General features: G+C 30.6%; 2 protein-coding genes across 5 annotated transcripts in view; one reads left to right on the forward strand and one right to left on the reverse strand.

Moving 5' to 3' along the window:
* Positions 1-4,501, forward strand: part of LOC113512605 (acyl-CoA Delta-9 desaturase) — a 33,585-nt gene extending 29,084 nt beyond the window's left edge. For all 4 annotated transcript variants that reach the window (XM_026896507.2, XM_026896506.3, XM_026896510.3 and 1 more), the window contains 3 exons: positions 2,346-2,531; positions 3,599-3,705; positions 4,243-4,501. In XM_026896507.2, coding sequence (XP_026752308.2) covers positions 2,346-2,531; positions 3,599-3,705; positions 4,243-4,439 — 490 coding nt within the window. In that variant the 3' untranslated portion in view covers positions 4,440-4,501. The remainder of the gene's footprint in view (positions 1-2,345; positions 2,532-3,598; positions 3,706-4,242) is intronic.
* A 524-nt stretch (positions 4,502-5,025) lies between these two features.
* Positions 5,026-21,488, reverse strand: part of LOC113512507 (probable glutamate receptor) — a 30,256-nt gene continuing 13,793 nt past the window's right edge. Inside the window, 10 exon segments of the mRNA XM_052900093.1 lie at positions 5,026-5,533; positions 8,182-8,348; positions 9,553-9,672; positions 11,380-11,531; positions 12,251-12,462; positions 16,380-16,600; positions 18,023-18,193; positions 19,536-19,737; positions 20,519-20,851; positions 20,854-21,109. Coding sequence (XP_052756053.1) covers positions 5,445-5,533; positions 8,182-8,348; positions 9,553-9,672; positions 11,380-11,531; positions 12,251-12,462; positions 16,380-16,600; positions 18,023-18,193; positions 19,536-19,737; positions 20,519-20,851; positions 20,854-21,109 — 1,923 coding nt within the window. The 3' untranslated portion in view covers positions 5,026-5,444.

Below are 21,488 nucleotides of genomic sequence, written 5' to 3' on the forward strand. Positions count from 1 at the left end.
TAAATTAAATTAGTCCCTACTAAAACAATGATAGAGTGAATAAATTAACAAAAATAATCTATAAGTTAACAAGAACGCTTATTCGACTAACTACCTATTACAATATTACATTAGTTGAAATATTATATAATGTATAAAATGTATAAAACTTATACAAAGTCAACATGCAGAATCAGGGTTGTCTTTTGAAATGCATATAAGTAATTATGCACCTATTTCTCACCAGCCTGTGAAATTTGTACTCAAATGTACAGAAATGTTCTTACGAATTTCTCTAAAATATAATATCAATGTTCAGATAAATATTTTATATACAGCAGATTCAGTTGTAATAAAATTTCCATTGAATAATCCTTTTATTTAATATTTTGAATGCGCCAATCAATGTAAATATCTCAAAAATTTTGTGTTTTATGCACTGAATAACGTCCTTTTTTGAAATCAATTAAAATATTAGCAATATTTTACTGCAGAAGTCATTTCAAATTCATTATTTACTGCTGTATAGAATAGAACGCTTCCAAGTATTTCATATTTTTGCTACTCTCTATCAAATTAAGACAAATTTCTACTCAGCAAAACTTGTTTGTGAGCTACAGGAAATAAGAGAGAACGACACAAACAAATGCCTTTGAAACTACAGTAATGTGTTATCTAATAGTCAGTATCTTCCTTATTATTATTTAATAAAAAAACTTTTCATAAAAAAAAAAACATAATTTTAGCATAAAAGCACTGTTGCTGGCAACTTGTTTAGATGGCCTTATTATATGCATATTTGTCTTTTTATATTATTCTTTTTAATATTTTTTTGACATACCTAATATCTTTTGACACCTTCTTTGTTTCAAATATAAAATTTACGTGACATACAGTTTCATCGTTTCTCCAGTCACAAGTACTTGTATATTTATGAAAAATATGCTCACAACTATAATCCCTAATACAGTAGCCAGAGGCATTTATCAAATTTTACTGTTATTATGAACATAACATGTCCACAATTCGCCTAGAATATTAAAATCCAACGTGACTAGAGTGTTTTCTCACAAAAATAATTCATGTACCTAAGACATGTACTTAGCTGTACTTAGATATGTTACGTGAGGTTACGTGATAATCTAAGGTTACAGGTATAAATCGCCAATTCTGAACGGATTACCCCAATTTTTTTTGTAGTGAGTAGAGTCTATTCCTATATTGATTTCTTTTTTAATTTTGTGACGATTGAAGTTACCTTTTCTCTTTGTAAAGCAAAAAAATCCTTATTATGAAGCCAAACCTATATGCAAACATGCGAACCACGTTCCAAATTCAAATATTTGCAATCGACAAAACATGTCATTTATATATTACTTTCTATGTTTCGAAATATCTCGACATTTATTAGTGCGTTCACAATTCTTGTCGCTTTTTTTATGAAGTAATAGAATCTTTTTTTATAAAAAAATATCATATTGAAATGGATTTTAATGATAGTAAATATAATAAATAAATACTTATTGTTGTTTATAATACATGTTATAAATAGTCAAGTAAACAATTACGCAGTCCAGCTAAATCTGTAGAATGGTAAGCATTATAAATAAAAGCGGATGGACTGAAATTTCTTTATGTCCGATTCATGTTTTTAGGAAAAGTATATATAAAAAAAATTTGATGCGACAGCATCGTAGTGCATATACGTATACATATACATATACATATACATATACATATACATATACATATACATATACATATACATATACATATACATATACATATACATATACATATACATATACATATACATATACATATACATATACATATACATATACATATACATATACATATACATATACATATACATATACATATACATATACATATACATATACATATACATATACATATACATATACATATACATATACATATACATATACATATACATATACATATACATATACATATACATATACATATTGTACAATAAATATTACATATACATATACTTATACATATACATATACATATACATATACACATATAAAATTAAATATATAATAAATACCTTATGCTTAAGGAATCCATCTCCATATAGGTAATTGCTAGCCAATTTTAAACAAGTAATGTACGCATAATGAAAGTACCCAAGATATAGAGAGGTAAACGAATCTAATCGGTAGATATAAAAAAGAGCAAGAAGCCGAAGTTGTTATCTCGTTTTATTATATGCGTGCGGTAGCGAAAATATATCTATCGACAGATTCATTAGACCTTCAGTCTTGACCTCACAAATTGCTAGTATTACTCCACGTATTTCACTAAATATATATTATATATCACTATTGTTACAGATTTTACTGGGTTTTGTATGGCATATTGTTCATTTTACTGCCACTAAATGCCCCTCTCGAGTACTGGGATGACACCGTGTTGAGCGCTACATTTGTTATTGGATTTTTACGTTATGGCATTACGATTCACGCCACGTGGCTTATAGAGAGTGCTATATCCGTATGGGGACTGAAGCCCGGCGAAAAGTTAGTAATCCTATTAATACTTATTATAAACATGAATATTTGTAAACATGTTTGGATGTTACTTAATCACAATTAATGGATTTGAATTAAATTTGGTACAAAAATATACCATATCCTAGTGTTGTGAAACCTCTTTATATTTCGTTATTTTATTTTTCAATTACTGATTACTCACACTTAATTAATAACAGCACTTTTTATCTTTTTACACATAGGCAAAGCCAGGGCCTACAGATAATTTCATTATATTCTTTAATTTAATAGAATATGTTCTGCCAGAAGTTGGATACGATTAGCAGTAAACAATTAAAAGAAAACCATAAACAATTAAATCAGACGTTATTGTTACCGCACAGGTTACGTAATACAAAAATTTATTGAACCTATTTGCCAGTATCAGTATCTTGTTATTACTCGTTAATATCTCTACATTACAATTTATAATTAACTAGCGACCTGCCTCGGCTTCACACGGGTGCATATTACATCACATTACATTAGAAAAAACATTACATTAAAATTATCAGTGTTTCTCTACTATATTATGCATGCATTGTACATATTCTTCCTCTTAAATCTATTTAAAAAACGCATCAAAATCCATTGCGTAATTTTAAAGATCTAAGCATACATAGAGACAGACGGGAAGCGACTTTGTTTTATACTATGTAGTGATAGTAATTGATGCCTAGTATAAATCGTAGCAATAGTTCGCAACATCAGAAACGAACATATGACATATGCTAGAACTTTTGTTAAAGATAAAATTACTAACTCATAAAAAGTGGCATAGTGCTAGAAACGGCCAAACTTATCCAAGTTTAGCTGTTAACTTTGTGCTTTAAACTTGGATAAGTTTAACTGTAAATAACTTTCTATCAAATACAAAGTTACACAATGCTACTTACTTCTTTCCCTTCAAATCTTTCTAAAGAAATTTTAACGAGTTACTTTCCTGAATAAAATTGAAAATTTTCTAAATATATGTAACTTCTTTGTCAGCTTCCTAATTTGAAGCATTTACTAAAGTATCTTTTATATTAAATAATTGCTTAATTGTTTTCCAGATCGCCTCCAGATTCAAACTCTGTATTTATATTAAATAAATCTTTCTGGCCGCACTACCACTACCTGATACCGTGCGATTATAAGTCAGGAGAATACGGTACTTATGGTAAATATCAACCGCCCTAGATTTTTTTTCAAACTATTCTAATAATGTTGGCCGTAGTTGGCCGCTTATAGCTGCACCAGAGGTTACGAAAGCGGTGATAGAACTTACAGACTATTGTCATCTCCTGTCTATTAGAGACTACGTAAACTTTGTCCAAGTCTAATTGTTGGGAAATTTTTGTGCATTCCCGAGATCACGTTTTTTTTTATGCAACTTAGAATGGCAAACAAGCTAACGGTCTACCTGATGGAAAGTGGCAACCGTTGCTTATAGACATAACATATTATGTACATAACAGAATATACTGTTTCGCCCATGATACCCCCGTACGCTGCTATTCCTAAGGATTAAGGTGTTATGCCTCTATACCATGTAAATTCACTGTCATATCCGACTCTTCAACCCGTATAAAATACTTATTATAATAAAATAATATAATAAGTATAGTTTGTTAAAATTTTACAATACAAAATAATTTATCATGTATAAATATATTTTATATAAGTTTTATTTAATTTAATTTAAAATTATCCATAGATGCAGGATGTTCGACCTCGTTCATCCGTGTATGGGCTGCATTGGGACTAGCTACGGAATTAAAAACTGTAGAAACACCGTCCATACAGATTGCGTTAGCAAAAGCTGCAAAGACTAAACTACCAATAAAGACGTGTTTGGACCAAGCCGTTGCAGAACAAAAGTTATCAGAAGATCACTACCTCAAAAGAGGATAATTAATACTTTGCTATTACATTAGCAAAATAATAAACTCCTTTTAATAAATATCGAATAATAACATGATATTTATTATTTGCAAGATTACAGTGTGTTAGTTATAGGTATATACCTGATATTTTTTACAGCCACTTTTTATCATCGCTCCACTCGCCATTGACAGGGAACTTCCACACACGCTTGAACCTAAATGATCATGTACAGTGCGGTTTCAATGGAATTTTCTCCCGCGAACGCTCAAGCTGTGGAATAAGCTCCCTGCTGAGGTTTTTCCTACAGACTATAGTATTCTTTAAAAAGGTTATATCAATGTTTCTTCAGGATCAGCAACGCACACATGACATATAGTAGGCGTCCATAGGCTACAGTACCAATTTACTATCAGACGAGCTTGTATGCTTGTTTAAAAAAGTTATAAAAATCGTGATATAAAAAATTTGTTATAAAAATACAATTGAAATAAATTTGTATAGAACTAACACTGTAAAAAATATATATAATAAAATAAGTGGATTAAAAAATCCAAATATATAATAAAACACTTAAAGTGCATTTCGATAATTTCTGAAAACAAACCTCTGAATATTTGGTATAATGGAGTTTATTTATTAAAAATGAACTAACAATAAAATACTTGAGATTAATATTATTATAGTCTAAAATAATTAAAATACCTACGAAGCTCTACACAACTGATACAAAAATCTTGCGTAAGTATTTTATCAACTGCACAAAAATCTCAAATATAAATGAATCTCTAGTTTTTAGATTGTAATGTTATATTATGTAATGTGTATAGTGATACATTTTACAGTATATACCTTTCAGCTCAAATATTACATACTAAAATAACATTTTTTTTTTTCAAAGAAAATACACACATTTTCTTCGTGCTTAATAATAAAATTTAAAGTACATTATAAACGACTACAGTCCTATCTCATATATCTATATATGATTATATAGATATATAATTTTATATTTTCCATGTACATTTACTTTATCTATTTAAATATATTAAAAAGTCGTGTATAAAATACAGTTGAAAACCTACGTAAATCCTTTCTGTTTTTCCAGCAATATTCTGCAATACCTGAAAAACATAGATTTTAATGTTAGAAACATTTAATGTCTATATAAATTCAATTGTTTGTTACAAATTACGCATCCTTTCATTTTGAACAAACAGAATAAGAAATACAAGTACAGAATGTTACCAAATGTACAAAAGTCGTCTGCATGAGTGGCCTGTGGCCCGCTGTTTCTGCCATGAAACAGTTTTGCTATAATATAAGCATAACTGTATATACCGGTTTGAAGGGTGGAACATAACATTGAAATTGGATACGGACGCATAATATCTTAGTTCTCAGGAACTGAAACATATAAAGGTACTGTAGGCATATGCTGTCATGTATCATGTTTACAGGCGACGGTTGTCACTTTCCACCAGATGGGCCGACTGCTTATATACCATTCCATTTTCTATATAAAAAAAAAAACTGATTTTTTTTCTCATCGGGTACTTGTTTCTAGCCCCTCACATTTTCAGTTTTATACACAAATTACCTACTCATGCAATTTAAAATTTATTGACTGGAAAATTAAAATTAATTATCTACTTAAATAGATAAATACTCTTTATTGATTCTTCCATAAAATTACAATAGTAAATTATTATTATAATTAGTATTATAAATACAATTACAATAAAATATTAGATCGAGAAAATAAGAAATATTCAAACTGTTTCAAAAACTAAAATGAAATCTCTGTAAGATAACACTATTGTCTTTTTTGTTTATTTATCGCCGAAAGTACAGTCTTCTTTCTTTTGCCATAACACAGGACGAAACCTTAATCACCTGTAATCATTATTTAATACTAAACATCCTAATTTTATGATAGTCCGAAGTCATCAATAATATTTTATACGCAGATAACATTTAAAAAAAAATGAAAAACACAATGTGGAAATATTTATCATTGTAATGAATAATGTTATGTACCTACTTTGAAACAATGGGTATTGGGTACATTAATTTTCTTTCCTTCATTTTACAGAACTCGATAAATTTAAAGAATACATACAAAAACATTTTCAACTGTAATTGAAACAGAAATTTAAGAACATCGTATCATATAATTTATGATTTTGCAATTTGAAACGTACATTTTTAGTTATTTATCTAAATATAATAAAAATATTTTATTAGACATGTATTTTCTACCTAGTTTCACTTGCAAATTGTATTTGTCCTATCTCGTATTCTTTCTTCTTGAGACGACTAATTATGTAATAAATAACTTATTATATATGTATCTTTTTTTTTTCTATGGTTATACGTAGACAATTCTTGCAAGTTAATGTACTAATTACCTACAATTCACTGTTTCTATGAAATTTTGTAATACTTTATTTGCTATTTATTCCTTTAGTAGCCTTTTACGTGATGCTAAATAAGATGTAGTGTCAACATATATTTTTATTTCGTGACTAAAATAAACCACAACGGATGTCTATTTGTTTGTTGTTATATTAAACATATACAATAAGTAATTAAATTAATATTAACCCAATTAAATACTGACATATGATTTATTAAGGCCAGTCGAGCAAATCATGCCTATAAAACTGATACCATAAAACTATTCTCTAGGAATACGTGTATAAAAGATGTCTTTTTATTAACTGTACGATTGTATTTCTTCACAAATAATACGTCTTGATCTAAATACGTAGATAAAATTTAGCACCCTATTTATAACTCAGGTAAGCACTAGGAAAGAAATTACAAAAATATCTATTCATAAAAAACTAATATGCAATGCAAGGTGATATCGGTATAAAAAAAGCTTCTCATTCTAACTTAATAGCTGCACGTGCCATATCATCATCATCATCATCATCATCAAATCAGCCGTTAACTGTCCACTGTAGAACTAGGCCTCCCTCTAATTGGAGAGTTCTGACAGTAGTTGACACGCTTGACAGGCAGGTTGACACCACAGTCAGGCTTTGGTGACATTTTAAGAGGGACGCTGTTGCCCATTTCTCGATCATTAAATTTCCTTAGTCGCCTCACACGACGCACACGGGAAAGGAATGATTAGCCCATTCTATGTCAGGACTACATGACCCGGAACCAATTGTGACAGGATGAAATAAAAATATTTAAAAAAGTTGCTTACAATTTAGCATTCATATATTATCTTAAATTAGTTATATTATCAAAAACTAAACTTTTAAACAGATTTCGATAAAATTTCTATGGGACCAATTTATATGTATATCCATCCTTTCAGATAAAAAAGAATTTTCCAAATTAGTTTAAAATCGACAGAGTTAAGAAGAAAATTAAACCAAATTGAGAACCTCCTTCTTTTTGAAGTCAATTGAAAATTACTGACCAATCGGAACATTAAATCAATCTATTTTTTATTTATAGTTATTGAATATCAGCAGGCTGTCTTATAGTCGGGTCATTTATTCGTTTGTCCATATTTTCTAATGAAAATACTTTTATCCGCAACTTCGTCCGCATGATTGGAGTATACTTATTGGCCGAGATAAAAAAATTGCCTAAGTCCTTCTCCATGCTACATAGTAAGTACATACAATTTCATAATAACTGGTTAATGCGTTAAGGCAGTGAATGGTAACAAACATTATCATTTTCACATTTATGATATTAGTAAGGGTAATACGGATTAAATTCTATTAAAACGGACTATACTCGCCTAGCAGAGCAGCCGCTATAAGTCCAGACACGATGAGTAAAAGTGCAGAGCGCACATCAGTAGCCCTCGCAGAAGCGAAGCCAGCTGGCGGGTCGCACTGCGGCATGGATGGCACTAACGCCGACTCCAAACGGCGTAAAGCGCCGTTGCTGCGTAACTGCAACAAACTACAAAGACTTTGTTCAAATCTACCTCGAAAAGACACAATAAATTATGGGAGAAGGTACTACTGACGAAGTATTAATGACTAGCAATATCAGCAATCAGGTCGATGATCACACGGACCCCCCTCATAAACCGCCGTGGTTAATTTCCGGTGAATTCACCACGAAATGTTCCCTCATTATGTTATATCAACATGACTTAATCTTCATATATCATGTCTTACCTTACTACGCTACCATTCGCATTTTCTCCCGTTAAAAGTGAGATACAAAGAACAACTAAATTGATAATGGTGATGATGACGATAATGAAATTGGCAAGGAAATCAGCTCTAGTACTCTGAATAGTCTAAATTAGCACTCATCTGATTGATGATTCTATAATCCTATATACTCGTAATATGATCAACACACTATAAGACGATACTTGAAATATTTTGACACGTTACATTAAAAATATTTACATTTAGAAAGCAGGATCATATAACTGCAAGTAGATTCTGCTCTACAGTAAGCAGTTTTAATTATTAATCGATATCTTCAATCATCACAAATATGAGACGAACAAAAAATCCTACCGTTTGCAAAAAGTATTATCCAAATCAGTCCAGATTAAGTTCCTTTTCCTCCTTTTAAAAAATAAAGTACCCACATATGAACTCACCTTTGAGAATCCTAATAGGTTGGAAATTTTTTGAGAAAATTGTCTTAAGTTGTGTTCAATCAGTTAATAATTATTAAATAAAACTTAATTCAATTTTAATTCTGTCAATGAGACATTATTGAGAGTTAATTATACGGATAAAAATCTCGTTCGATGTGTTCGTAGTAAAATACTTTTATCACTTACGTAAAACATATGTGGTACAACCATAATAACTTCTTTTAAAAAGAGAATAAAAACTCATTTAATTTTTTTTAAATTTAGTATAAAGCACTAAATGGAAAAGTTCTGAAACTACAGGATATGGAGGCATAGCACTTTACTCCAAAATAGCAACGCATGAGGGGTAGGGATAGACGTCAGTTAGTGAGTGCCTGCTTCAGTATACTATGACATCCATGGAGCTGTTCGTATCAATAGACGACGATTACCACTTTCCATCAGGCAAGTCGGCAGCTTATTTTTCTTTTCAAGTTATATAAAAAAGCATATAGCATTGCAATTAAATATTTAAAGGATTCTGTGATTCCCGTCATTACTCACCTAATGAGTGTAAGCCTGGCGTAGGGAGACCGACGTGGCAGAGGGAACGCTAGCTGAGCTCGCGTTGAGTGCACTGGTAACTCTCGTATTGCGCACCTTCCACGAGCTTGGCTCATTGACCTGCCAATAGACTCACTATCTATCTATTGTATAGAGAACTAGTTTTTACCCGCAACTTCATCTACGTGACTGGGATATATTATAGTTAAAAACTAGCCTATATTCTTCCCTATTCTAAATACTAAGTGTATACCACATTTTATAAAAATTGATAGAGCCTTCAAAGTATCAAAGTGTAGCTTACTTACTTTCACACATTCAGATGATTACAGGATCGATCCTTGTACAATACAAACATTTGTATTTTACAGGGTATAAATTACTACGTATATACCTGTATATAGTACATATGTAATATACATGGAAAATATTCCATATATATTTACAAAAAAAAATATTAATATAACTAGTTTTTACCCGAGACTTCATCCGCGTAACCGAGATATATTGACTGACCGAGACAAAATATACCGTATATACCATATTTCATAGTTTTTGTATAAGCCGTTAAGACTCAAATAAACCAACCCATTTTCACATTAGTAAGGTTTACGAGTATAATAATATTTCTATGACTTATCTAGTCTAGCACCCATAGCACAAGTTCTACTTAATTTGAAACTAGAGGGCACAATGTAATATGATGTAGTACTTTCCCGTAAAATCTTATTACAAGTAGTCAATTCCTGTGGCTGTATTCCTCATAAATACTATCTACCCTACCGTTATAAGAAAAATTAATTTTCCATGTGAAAAACAGTATTACAGTAACATTTTTATTCCTGGTAGAAAAACAGAATTTTTTTTTGTTTACACTACTATATTATTATATTATTTATTTTATTTGCTTTTTAAACATAAAAAATAAAAACAACGGCAACATAGTTAAAGAATAGTTTCAGTCATTTATTGTAATATTAAATCAACATCATTATCTGTTTAAAATTAGCATATATGATTTTCTTTTCCATTCATCTCTATTTGCAATGATATCAGTATTCACTTCTTTTCTGGTCATCTCATATGCTCATATCAAACATAAGAAATAATAATAATAATATTTCCTTCACAATATTTCCATCATTATCCATTAGAACTGTTCTTATCTATCGATATATAGTAAAATTAAATCTTCAGAAAAATAACTACAAAAACTTTATTGTGTTGGGTACAGGAATATTTGCGTGATGTCGGAACAAACATAGAGACAAATAAAATTTCATAAATTAGAATAATTATTTTACCTTCTATTGCTCTTATTTAAACCCCTTTCTTTTATTTTTTCTTAAATATGTCAACAAAACTTATTTATTTATTTATTTATTTATTAGTACATATATGTGTATATGGCAGACTTAATGCTAAAAGCATTCTCTCCCAGTCAACCATAGGTGTCAGAATACTCGAATGCGGTACTAGTAATTATTGATATACATACATACTAAAATTACATATATAAACGAATAAATATATATAAATAACAAATATACTTACACATATATAACATACTATATTTTACACAAATTCAGATTAATATAAAGTACTTACTGCTCGGAAAATTTAGTAATATAATAGATGCGAAAGCTGACGATGGCGATAGATAGACGGATGGATAGACGTTTGTTACTCTTTCACGTAAAAACTAATGAACTGATTACTATGAAAATTGGTACACGGGTAAGTTATAAACCAACTTAGCACATAGGATATTTTATGTATTTAGAGCCATAGGATTCACCTAATATCTCACATTACAACTCAACAAACCTTAAAGTAGAGCGAGCTGCTCTTTGACCACCAAAAAACGCATAATCTTGCTTAGCCGCGCGAGCTAACCCTTCCTCTGCCGATGAAACCAAATTCTCAGCGTCCGAGTATCCACGGATATAGAACGCATTTAGTTGTGCATCTTTTGTAGACTAGAAAATATAAACATTTTTATTTATCATTCATCATCATCATCATCATATCAGCCGTTAACGTTACTACGCTTGGCAGGCGGGTTGCCCTTCCTTCAACTATTAAGTTTCCTTGGTCGCCTCTTACAACACCCATGGGAAAGTCATTATTTATGATTACATTTTAGGTAGGTAAGTGCCCTACTGCAGTTAAATAGTCACGCATAGTACAATTTCAGAGGGCTCCCTTCGCGAACACTCAGGTTGTAGAATGATTTTCCTACCGAGATTTTGCTTAGAGACTACATCAAAGGTTTCTTCATTCCGATATGTTCCTGGTGTTACAGATATCCGTTTATCATCAGACAGGTCATATGCTTGTTTGCCTTCATAGTAGTATAAAAAATGTAATATGAACTGCATTTTTCATTTTCAATCGTCATACGAGTATGACTGTCATATAGAAACTACTTGTATTATATATGCACATGAAAAAACAGGATAAATTACTAAATCAATCTAAAGGCAACATTAAAAATATAGAGATTATCCATTTAACAACTAGATTATATTAAATAACATTCTCCTTATATTTAATAATGGAGTAAATAATATATTTTATATATAACATACAAAGTTTCTATACACAATCTTTAGACATTTAGGGATTAAATTAATTTTATTCAGCATTTATAAGTAAGGGAGATTATATGCAACCTTTTAAATATAGGAAACACTACCATGAGATACATCTGGTCGGCTCCGTTCCTAATGTAGCCGATCTTGAAGTTGGGCGAATGGAGCACGGCGGCGACTGTGTCCACGCTCGCCACGCGCACTGATAACACCGATGTGATAAACGCAGCATACGCATTGTAAGTCACCACGGCGAATAGCAAACACACGATTAGCAGTATGCTCGACGCTGGATTTGGAGGAGTCCAGTTACCACCTTGAAACGAATTTTAATAACAATAATCCATAAATTTCAACGTTGTATTAATGTGAAGTATATAATTATTATAGTTTTATACTCGTCTTATTCTGATTTTAATGACTATTAATTAATTTAATTAATATTGCTTTACATAGTAATTATAATAATTAAAAAAATACGTATCATAAGACCCTGTAACGGACGTATATGAATAAAATTTGTTTTGATTGAAAAGAAATGAATGTTCTAATCTTACTAATATAATAATATAACTATATAACTAGTTAATTATTAACTTTCGCATTGTTGGCACATATTTTACACTATCTTATTAATATTAATTATTAGTCGTTGATTTTTTTAATGGAAAATAATGGAATGGTAACCCTGCCTGCGCTATCGGTATACACTGGCGGGGCACCAGCGAGAGATGAATCATAAAGATGAAAACTACGAATTCAACGATAAATTCCAGGTTGGTTTCCAAGGGGAACCGCGTGGAGGTCCACTTAACAGGTATATTAATAGCGATGAAAACTAATCTTCTCTATACTAACAATCCTTTCCCCCCAGTAGTCGTCAATTTACAAATAGGTACGAACATAGCCGAGTCAATCCGATCGTTGGAACATCTTTTTTTGGGAGGAAAGAGATTGTTAGTAACTGACCCATTTCTAGCAATACACCCTATTAGGTCGACCTCCATGCGGTTACCCCTGAAAACCATCGTGGTTAATTCTTGTAGAATTCGTCACGATGAACTGCTTTCATCGTCACCTATCATCCCTCACTGATGCCCCACCAACGTATACCGATAGCGCGGGCACCCCGCCTACCACCCATTAAAAAAATCTTTTTTTATTTGTAAAAATTACCAATTATCAATAAAAGTTTTAGTAAAAATATATTTATAGTAAATTGCGATAGTTATTATTAAAGTAAGTATAAAAAATAATTATTAGGAAATTATTATAACGTTTATTACGACATTAATATATTTTTTGGCGTTTTCTCATTTGTTTTTTTTTTTTCGTCGTTGTTTTCACTGACATAGTAGTAGATACAGACTGGAATGGACTTCGTAATAGCACATACAATAAGAACTTTGTTGTAATTAGCTACTAATTAATAAAATCATTAGACTACGGAAATTAGTATATTACTAATTTAGTAGTTGAATTATAAAATTTATAATTACTAATTATTCGATCAACAAAATCATTCGGATTCGCGCATCACTCGTCTCGATAGTGTATTTAAAATTATAACTATATTCGTACATATTGTGCTCAGAGGAATTGTTCAATATGATGCCCACGACCACTTTCTACCATCGTACGGCTCTCTCGCCATCGACAGGGAGTCCACCCTCATACCCTAAAGCCTAGAAAGTCGTATACAATATGGTTTCAGAGATGTTTTGACGCGACATAAGTTTTGGTATCAGTTTAACAGAATATAATAAAAAGATCTATATCGTAACTAAACAAGTTACTATTTCCATTACCCTATTATAGCATTTTATTTAATAGAATGAATATTTTTTTAACTAGGCTATACCTATAAGTTTATTCTGTACCAAAGTTTCTTCAAAGTCTTCAAGAGGAAGGATTATCAGTAATAGAACCTAGTGATCCCATTGTTAGCGATGTAGTTTTTCTTAATGGGTGATAATGGAATAATAACCGCGACTGCGCTACAGATATACGCTGAGTACAATTTAGGAATGATATGTGAGGATAAAAGCAAATTCATTGGTTTCATCGTGGTAAGTTTTCAGTTTTCAGAAGGAACCACGTGGTTGTGGACCTGATAAGTATATTGTTAGCAATAAAGTCACCAGTCTCCATTAAATACAAACAATCCCTTCCCACTAATGTATAGTGTTGCAGAAATCTGTAACACCATAGTAATTGTTCATTGCACCACAAAATTTTTGTATGACACACAAAATTTTTTGGTGACGTAACCAAAAAATTTTATGTGTCATACAAAATTTTTTAATAATATAAAGAAATAACTTGTTCTTTTTATTACAATTCATCTTCAAAATACTTATTCCGAAATAAATATTGTCTATAACATGTAAATACGTTCGCATATTTACCATCATTTCCTCATTGTGTACGATATTGAAACCCCTTTTCTACCGCCGTTCACCCCATCGATACGGCACTGTTATTTCTCATTCTTATTACATGCTTCATCGATCAATACCTCTTTTTTTTCTTATTTCTTAAAGTGGCGTGTTAACTCAACCCAAACAAAAGTAAAACAATTCATAATTTTATAAACATTAAAATCAAAATTTGTTTACTATGCCCATGCCTATAAGAACGAACCGTCCAACTTTAAACACCAAAGGTTAGCTAAAAGCCTTTTCTATGAATTGAAAATAAGTAATAATAATGGCATCTATATTTCTTTTGTTTTTCTGTCTTCTGTTGAATGTTCTTCTATCACAGAAAACATAATAAAACCTACTTATGTTTGGTGTTATTTATATTCAAGATACTTTTGCCTTGTATAGACATTATATATAATATAGTTAGGTGTAACCTTTATCTAATAATGTCATATTTTTATCGTCTTCGTAATTTCAGTGCCTGTTGAATCTCCTCCTACTCCAAAATATATCTCGCAAAACCTAAATGAGTTTTGTAATAATTTCAGTTTTGTTCCTTGTATTTTAATGTAAAATCGTTGTTATAACATGTACACTAATAAAACTCTTGTTTTATGTTATATGTAACATAATACAAATAAAACTTGGTGTAAACCTTAGATTAGAAATAATGTAGATTGATTATATAAAAAAAGATATAGAATCATGTAGATATATTGGAACGAGATTGACAAACAGGAAATTTACGTACGCAATATAAACTCAAAAAGGATTTGATAAAAGTATGAACATAATAAAATCTGATCATTATTATTACAATTTGAAATGAATTTTCTTTGAACTGATTGTAGTTGACTATAGTTAAGTGTATAGTATGTACCTCGATTAAAAATTATAAATAAATTAGAAAAACATAAACCACAAAATTGTATATTTTTCACATCAGTACTATATAACAGTTAACTCTTGCATGTTAAATGCAATATTATGAAATCATCGAAATATTTTGTACAATAATAGGTAAAAAAAACATTTAAATCAAATAAATTTCTGAACTCCCCAAAACTGACCAAATATTTTTATTATATTTCAAATATTTTTGTTATTTGCTACTGCAATGTTTTTGCTATTATATTTCCATTCCTTCAGTACATGAATAAATATGGTATAAATGCTCTGCAAATATTTTACTCATATAAAGTACAGATAGCACATTTGGAGAAATCGCAGTGCTAGACTGCCATAAGTAATGGTCCTGAGAATATTTGCATCCATTCACTCCGGTAAGATGATGAAAAAATAGAATTATTTACATTATTAATTAAATATAACATTGTTTATCTTAATACTAAATAGAAAGTATAATAGCACGTACTCCTAGAACGCGAATGTAATTGGTAAACAATTACCACAGCAAAGTATTATAATTATGCATGACGTAACTTATGCATATTTATAATACGAGATGTCACGTTTCCGACCCTAAACAAACCTTAAACTATACTATATACTGTAGTCAAACTTTTTATTTTTATAATTTTGTCATGATACATATTTCGATAAATTATTATGTTTTCAATATTATAAAAAGAAACAAAAAGAAAAAATATTTTTCAGGTAAAAATAAAGATAAATTTTAAGATTTTTTTTATAAATATTTTATAAATATAGTATTGTTAAAATGATCAATTTTATGATTTTAACAATACTTTTTTCATGATTCTACTGTCCATTCAGGTTACAATTTTCACTGAAACAGGCAAGAAAGTCAGCCATTTTTTTAAGTTGAATTTCATAATGTATATACCTTGTTGGCAGAGAATTCCTGTGGACCAAATCAAAGCTTCAGTGTATCCCATGGGACGTTCCTTATTCCGAATAGATGGTGCGACTTTACTAATCAGTACAACTGCCAGAGAAGCCACCAAAGCCACAGCCACCACACATGTGACGAGCCGAGCACTGAACGGAGCGAGAAATATATCTCTCACAGTAGACGTCTCTTGTTGCCGGATGTAAATGTTGCACCTGAAAACGATTTTATAATGAGAAAAAAATCTGTAAAACATTTCAGAGAAACCCTTAACCCCTTTTTATTTTATTTGTATGCAACTTAGAATGGCAAACAAGCTTATGGCCCATCTGATGGAAAATGGTAGATCATCCGCCGCCTATAGATCATAAATAGTACCATGAACGTAACAGAGTATACTGTTTCCCCTATAATACACCCCATACGTTGCCATTCCTGAGAATTAAGGTGTTATGTCTCTGAAGTCTGCAAATTGACTGCCATATCCCATCCTTCAAACCGAAACACAGCCATACAAACACAACGGCTTCACGGTAGAAACACGAACGGAACAGAGGTAACCAAGCAAACATCTTGGTATTATTCATAAAAACTAAAAGTCCTACAAAACAATTTTATATATTAGAGTCCTTTGCTATTTATTAGAGTCTTTCAAATTAAGGAATTAGTAAAAAAGACAATGATAAAGGCTTCAATACCTAAAATAGGTTTTTAAAACATTTGACGTTTTTATGAATAAGGGAGTTAGTCATTTGCTTGCAGCTCTAGCAAAAAAAATATTGTTGTCGTTCTCTTAGTTCTCATGGTCACCCATTAGCATCTTGATCGTAACTTAGTATCTTAAAAATAAGTAATACAGTATTATTCATATTATGAAGCCGAAACCCACTGATACCAATCAAAGGTTTAAAAATTCCACCTATGCTTGGGACTATCACTGTATATACGGCTAAAAGTGTAAAAAATAAAATATTCAATTTTTAAATCTGGATCCTATTCGTTTAAAATCAATAGGTATTCATTTTACTATTTTTTTAATATTAATTTCATTACAAATACATGTCAAGGTGCACACGTGCTTATCCGCGCGCCATACGCGTCGAAAAAGCAGAGCGAAGCAAATTTTAGAATTTTATGAAACATCGATAATTGATGCAAATGTGCTAATTCATCTACGACGAACTGTCGATGTTTTTTTTATTTCTGTCTTTTCCGCACAATCATCCTTTTAACGCTAAGTTCTACGAGGACCTTCGAATTTTTTTCACTATTACGAAACAAGCCAACGAACCACCTGATACAAAGTAGTACCTAAGCGTCACCTATAGATTTGAACATCAAGGAAAATACAGAATTCTGCATATACGAGTATATACATACTTATTATATTTATATTGAAAACAAACAAAAAGAGATTGTGCTATGGTTGCTCTTCAGATAGAAATTACTCTTCCACCTTCTTCATAGAAATTAGCATGTAGATATGTATTAATTATTACGATTATAACTCATGCAGATAAGTAGATATACATCGACGACGTACGCCATAAAGATTGACCACTGGCACATTCTTCTCTCTGTCTTTACTGTAAAGGACTTAACGTAAAATATAAGTAAATAAATAAAATAAATCTTACATAGTCTCTGCTATGGGAAATATAAAATTCATGTCTTGATGTCTAGACGCATCAGCAGTGACAGGCTCGAGAGCGATATCCACAGAGTGATCCATCAGAGCCCCAAGAAGACCTGTCCATGTCCCTTCATAAGTGCGGAGCCCGAGCTTGCTGTAGTAGCGACTCAGCGAACTGTTGGCAATAAAACTTTTGAAACTTTTTAAATAGACTTTTAAGATGGGTGTAATATTCACTAGGTATCTATCTAAACTTTTTTATTTCTTTCGTGCAAGTCTCTCGTAAAACATGATGTGACGAGTAAAAAATAAAGAGAAAAATATTAATTGATTGTTAATAAAGAGAAAAACTTGAGTCATTCTGATGAACTTGAAATAATATTTTAGAAAAACTGACATCTTTTTATAATCCTCCTATAATATATCTATAATCTCTCCTATATAAAATGTCCTAATAATCTTTCTCAATTGAACAAATTTCAATATTAAAATATTAGTTGCTATGAAATTCCTTAATTAAATAAAATAAAAATAAAATTTTGTGTTTAAAATAAATCAATAAATTAATTAGATTAATAGCAATAAAATCGTGACCAAAAATGTCATCATACTGTGTAAATTTTATTTATTTATTTAGCTAGGTATTACTCGACTATCTTCTACCAAAATGTCCTAATTATCTTTCAATTTTCAAAAACGATTGAACAATTTTCAATATTAAAATGCCAGATGCAATGAGATTCTTGTTATACCATTACTAAATATTTGGATTTTGACGGCATAAAATTTTATTATATTTTATATTATTATTTATCAAGCAGTAAATTTTATTTATTTATTTATCCTAACACATGAATATTGCTAAGAATTACTCGACTATCCAAGCTGATAACTAATAATTATTTATTTATTTTTTATTATTTCTCTAATACAATACTTGGATGGATAATGTTATTGAATGTATATTGAAAGATAATATTCAGAATCATAATAAAGTGATTATATTATAAAAATTACAATTTATTGCATGATCTACCACTTGTACAGTGGACTATGCATAGAGGAATTATTTGATATGATGCCCACGACCACTTTTTACAATCATACAGCTTGCCGCCGACAGGACATACACCCTTATATCTTACAACTTGGATGGTCGCATACAGCACTGTTTTATAAATGTTTCCTCCCACGACCGCTCAGATAATAGAATGAGCTTCCTATCGAGGTTTTCCGAAGAGACTACAGCGTCAAGTTCTTCAAAAATGGAATAAAGTTTTTTAAAGATCGGCAATGCGCGCGCAGTACTTTTGGTATTGCAGACGTTCATAGGCTACCACCATATACCATAACCGCTTAAATATATATAAAAAATAATATCCAGTCTATCTGATATCTCCTAGTCATCATCATTTTAACCATTAATTGTTTACTAATCTCAAAAGATATTTCAAAAACTCTGTGTACTTATCCTAGACTAAATGATCTGTGTATAGCTAATGAATAAACTAACTTACGTAGAATTAAGACGATAACTAAGAAAATGTAGTACATCGTCCAGTAAAGCTGGGGCAGATGGTTCATCGTCCTCCAAGGAAGTTGATCCGTCCCCAGTCGAATTACACCTGCCCACCATGAACTGCTCACCGAGAAAATTACGAGCCTCCACAGGGTAAGGAACTTCCACTCCAGACATAGACTGCTCTCTATTCCAACAACCTGTAGATAGACTACTACTCTCAAAAAGTAAAATATTTTTTTTTAAAACATTATAATCAAATAGATACCAAAAACAAAAATTGTTATCTACCTATGTCAACAACACGTACATAATAATACGAGTATATACTTTTGTAAATAAATTTTGAAATTTAATTCCTCCAAATACAAGACTATGTTCGCGGAAAAATTAATATGAGACTGACAGAAGTGACCTAATCAAATATAAAAAAATCATTAAAAATCAGTTCAGAATTGGCTAATATATCCTTATAAAAAGGATCGATAATCAGTTTATAAAAGTTCTTTCCCATACAGAAAATACATTACCAGTAATAACATAGGCTATATATTAATTTAAAATATTATCTGACCCTTAAAATAACTTCTAACAAAATCATTTAATTTAATATTTTATGATACTTAAATAACAATAAAACAAACCAACTGATGGAAATTAATTATAAAAATGAAAAGCACTGAAAAGTGAAGAAGATCACAGAATACACGGTGACGTGTGTCTCATGTGTTGCTATTACTGTTATTCCTACGTATCATTTAATTTCATTTATAAACTATATCTATCTCTTCAATTTTATATAACAACTTGCATAACTGTGTTTCTGGTTGAAGGGCAGTTCAATTACAAGGGTATAATTAATACCGTAGTTCTCGGGAACGGCATCACTTGCAATGTATTACGAGCGTATCAATAATAACGTATTCAATTCTCAAATTCAAACGAGGGTAAGTGACAATTAAATGTAAGGAACATACAAACCTAAAAAATGAGCATACAACGTCGAATTAATTCTGACTTTGAAATATTGTACTATATAAAAATGCATCTTATTTTTATCAGATCGCTTCCCCGCAGTCCAACATTTCTTCGATTGCTGCCACAATGAAAATCTGCTTATGTTTGTCATCTCGAACTTTCGAGTATAGTTATAGTTTGTCCACCCGGACTGTAATAGAGGTACTAATCTTCCAGATTTCTTGTAAACACGATTTCTAGTAAGATTTCTAAATCTATCCGATGTACGATAATAATTCCTTTCATAGTCGGTTTTAAGACATTCATGGCGGTTACGCGCGTCCATGATTGACACTTATTATCGTGATAATTAAAAGAAGGTCTCGTAGCTCTATAAGCATTTCCATTTCTTTTTTTATAGAAGAAATTAGCATCGCAAAGCCCTAAAGAATGGACACCCATCTGATAATGATTAGATGGATACGCCACTATGATATTCTGGTCGAAACGAATCGATGTTGCATTCAGTATCTCATTGACATACTTAAGGTCCTGCTCCGATCTTGTACCTATCAGCCAATCATAAGCAGCCGTATTCATTTCTATTTCATGTAACTGAAACAAAATACAAACTCGGTATAAATGGATTAATATAATATATTCCTTGACTTTAGTAATTTTTTCTTACAACAATCGGCAACTTTAATTGCTAACCCATTGTTAAAACGACTAACATTATATATATATATATATATATATATATATATATATATATATATATATATATATATATATATATATATATATATATATATATATATATATATATATATTATTATTTTTTTTATGCAACTTAGAATGGCAAACAAACTGACGGCCTACCTGATAGAAAGTGGTAACCGTCGCCTATAGACATGAGCAGTACTATGGATATAACAGAATATACTCTTTCGCCCATGATACCCCCCATGCGTTGCCACTCCTGAGAACTCAG

Source organism: Galleria mellonella, unplaced genomic scaffold (assembly GCF_026898425.1).
Source record: "Galleria mellonella isolate WM207_F2 unplaced genomic scaffold, CSIRO_AGI_GalMel_v1 utg64, whole genome shotgun sequence".
Lineage (NCBI taxonomy): Eukaryota > Metazoa > Arthropoda > Insecta > Lepidoptera > Pyralidae > Galleria > Galleria mellonella.